General features: G+C 42.6%; 1 protein-coding gene across 1 annotated transcript in view; it reads right to left on the reverse strand.

Annotated features, from left to right (window-relative positions):
* Positions 1-824: 824 nt before the first annotated feature.
* The window catches only part of LOC121384389 (octopamine receptor beta-1R-like), a 1,689-nt gene continuing 305 nt past the window's right edge, over positions 825-2,208 (reverse strand). Inside the window, exon 1 of the mRNA XM_041514772.1 lies at positions 825-2,208. This exon is cut by the window's right edge and continues 305 nt beyond it. Within this exon, the coding sequence (XP_041370706.1) occupies positions 1,039-2,208 (1,170 nt within the window). The 3' untranslated portion in view covers positions 825-1,038.

Raw genomic sequence — 2,208 nt, forward strand, 5'->3', positions numbered from 1 at the left:
GCTGTATATTAAAAGTGTTTCTGATCGTTCTAATATTTGTACGTACGTACGTACGAAATTATTTGAAGACAAAATCCAGTTTGGGCTTCTTACAAATATTAAGATGACAAGAAACACACTGAATATACAGACACTGATATTCTAAACAAGAAAATAAATTTAATATGTAAGTTTAATCGTAGCAATATTTTATTAGTCGGAAACATCTTACAATGCAGCAAACTCAGGAATGTCCCTTTAACAGAAACACAATGGGTCACTCACCAAAAAAATCAGACTAAAGGACTGTGACATCAGATTTACGAAAGTGTGCTTTAGCCAGAGTACTTGACGATCCTTCTGTCGGTGGAAATGTCAAGATTAACCGTTTTTAACACTAAATGAACTCTAGCGCTACAACGAGAACACGGCTAGAGGATATTCGAGATATGGTGTATACGAAAGATAGAACAGAACCCGGCTAGAGGATATTCGAGATATGGTGTATGTGAAAGATAGAACAGAACACGGCTAGAGGATATTTGAGATATGGTGTATATGAAAGATAGAACAGAACACGGCTAGAGGATATTCGAGATACGGTGTATATGAAGGATAGAACAGAACCGGGCTAGGGGATATTCGAGATATGGTGTATATGAAAGATAGAACAGAACCCGGCTAGAGGATATTCGAGATATGGTGTATATGAAAGATAGAACATATTACCGGAATCCCATCTTTTCTTTAGCAAACTATTTCTTTTTCTTCGAATAATCAGGTTTGAATAAAAGATTTTTTTTTTTTTAAATCTTATATTATGAAAAAAGAAACAAATATAATAGTTTACATTAAAGTGTTTTAATTTAAACCAACGAACATTTTGAAAATAATCTGTGCATAATTTGCATGGTGAATAATAATCTAGATTTAAATAAATACGTGCTGGAACAAGTAAGCCCAAACCGCAGCAGATAACGTTGACTGAAATTGCATGTAAAATATATATAATATAATTTATATACAACAAACATTTAGTAAAGAGACGCACGTGCACTATCAGGAGTTAGAACACCTGCCGGCCGAACTGGCGGACATGCGCACATTACCGGACTCCCTCAAATCGGCGTACGCTGTGTTGAGAGCCTGCGTCGTGGGGTCCGTTCGGTCACATGGCATTTTTTGAATTCGTAAAATTTTCTTAAAAGCACTTCTGAAATCCCTGTTGAAGTAAGCATAAAGAATGGGGTTCAAACACGAGTTAAAATAGCCAATCCAGAATAGCATCCCCCCTATAACCGGGGGGTAGGGGCAGTAGTCGCACATAGTGGTGATCACGTACCACAGGAAGAAAGGTAAGAAACACAGGAGGAAGGCTCCCATTATGATGCCGAGAGTCTTGGCGGCTTTGTGTTCCCGCTTCATCCGCTTTCGTTCGAACCGCTGAACTTCCCCTTCCCTAATTGCGCCGTTGCTATGGCGTTCGTGTGCATCGCTATAGCGCATGTACATGGCCGAGGATTGAATGAACTTTTCTTGCTTTCTTGCCTCCAGGAGGATCTTTGCATAAACGAAAACCATAATCGTGCCCGGAATCCAGAAAGAAACGGACGATGAAACTCCGGCGTAGATTTTATTCACGATGAACGTGCACGTCTCCGGGTCCTGGTCCAAGGCCCGGTTGTTCTGCTGGGTTGTATAAAGTTGGGAATGGACTGGGATATACGAAATGAGAATCGACGCCACCCACGTGCTGGTGATCATGATGGCCACGCGACCGCTAGTCATTTTGATCTCATACTGTAGCGGGTGGATGATGGCGATGTAGCGATCCATGCTGATGCAGCACAGGTGCAGTATGGACGCCGTGCTGAAGAGAACGTCGTTGGCGTTGTACACGTCGCACATGATGCGTCCGAACACCCACTTACCGCTGATTTCGATGCTGGCGTTGAAAGGCATGACCAACATGGCTACCAGGAGGTCGGCGAAGGCCAGGGAAACGATGAAGTAATTGGTAATCACTCGCAGTCGCTCGAACCGTATGACACTGGTAATCACGAGAACATTGCCGAATATCGCTCCCAGAATGATGGACACAATCACGATTCCTTTTAACACTGTGATGATGGTAGTCGTCGCGTCCTCTCCGATAAAACCATCGTCGCCATCGTTGCTGTTGTTGTTGTCGTCGTACCAGGTGTTGGTGGTGTTGTTCGGGTGATACAC

Source organism: Gigantopelta aegis, chromosome 10 (genome assembly GCF_016097555.1).
Source record: "Gigantopelta aegis isolate Gae_Host chromosome 10, Gae_host_genome, whole genome shotgun sequence".
NCBI lineage: Eukaryota > Metazoa > Mollusca > Gastropoda > Neomphalida > Peltospiridae > Gigantopelta > Gigantopelta aegis.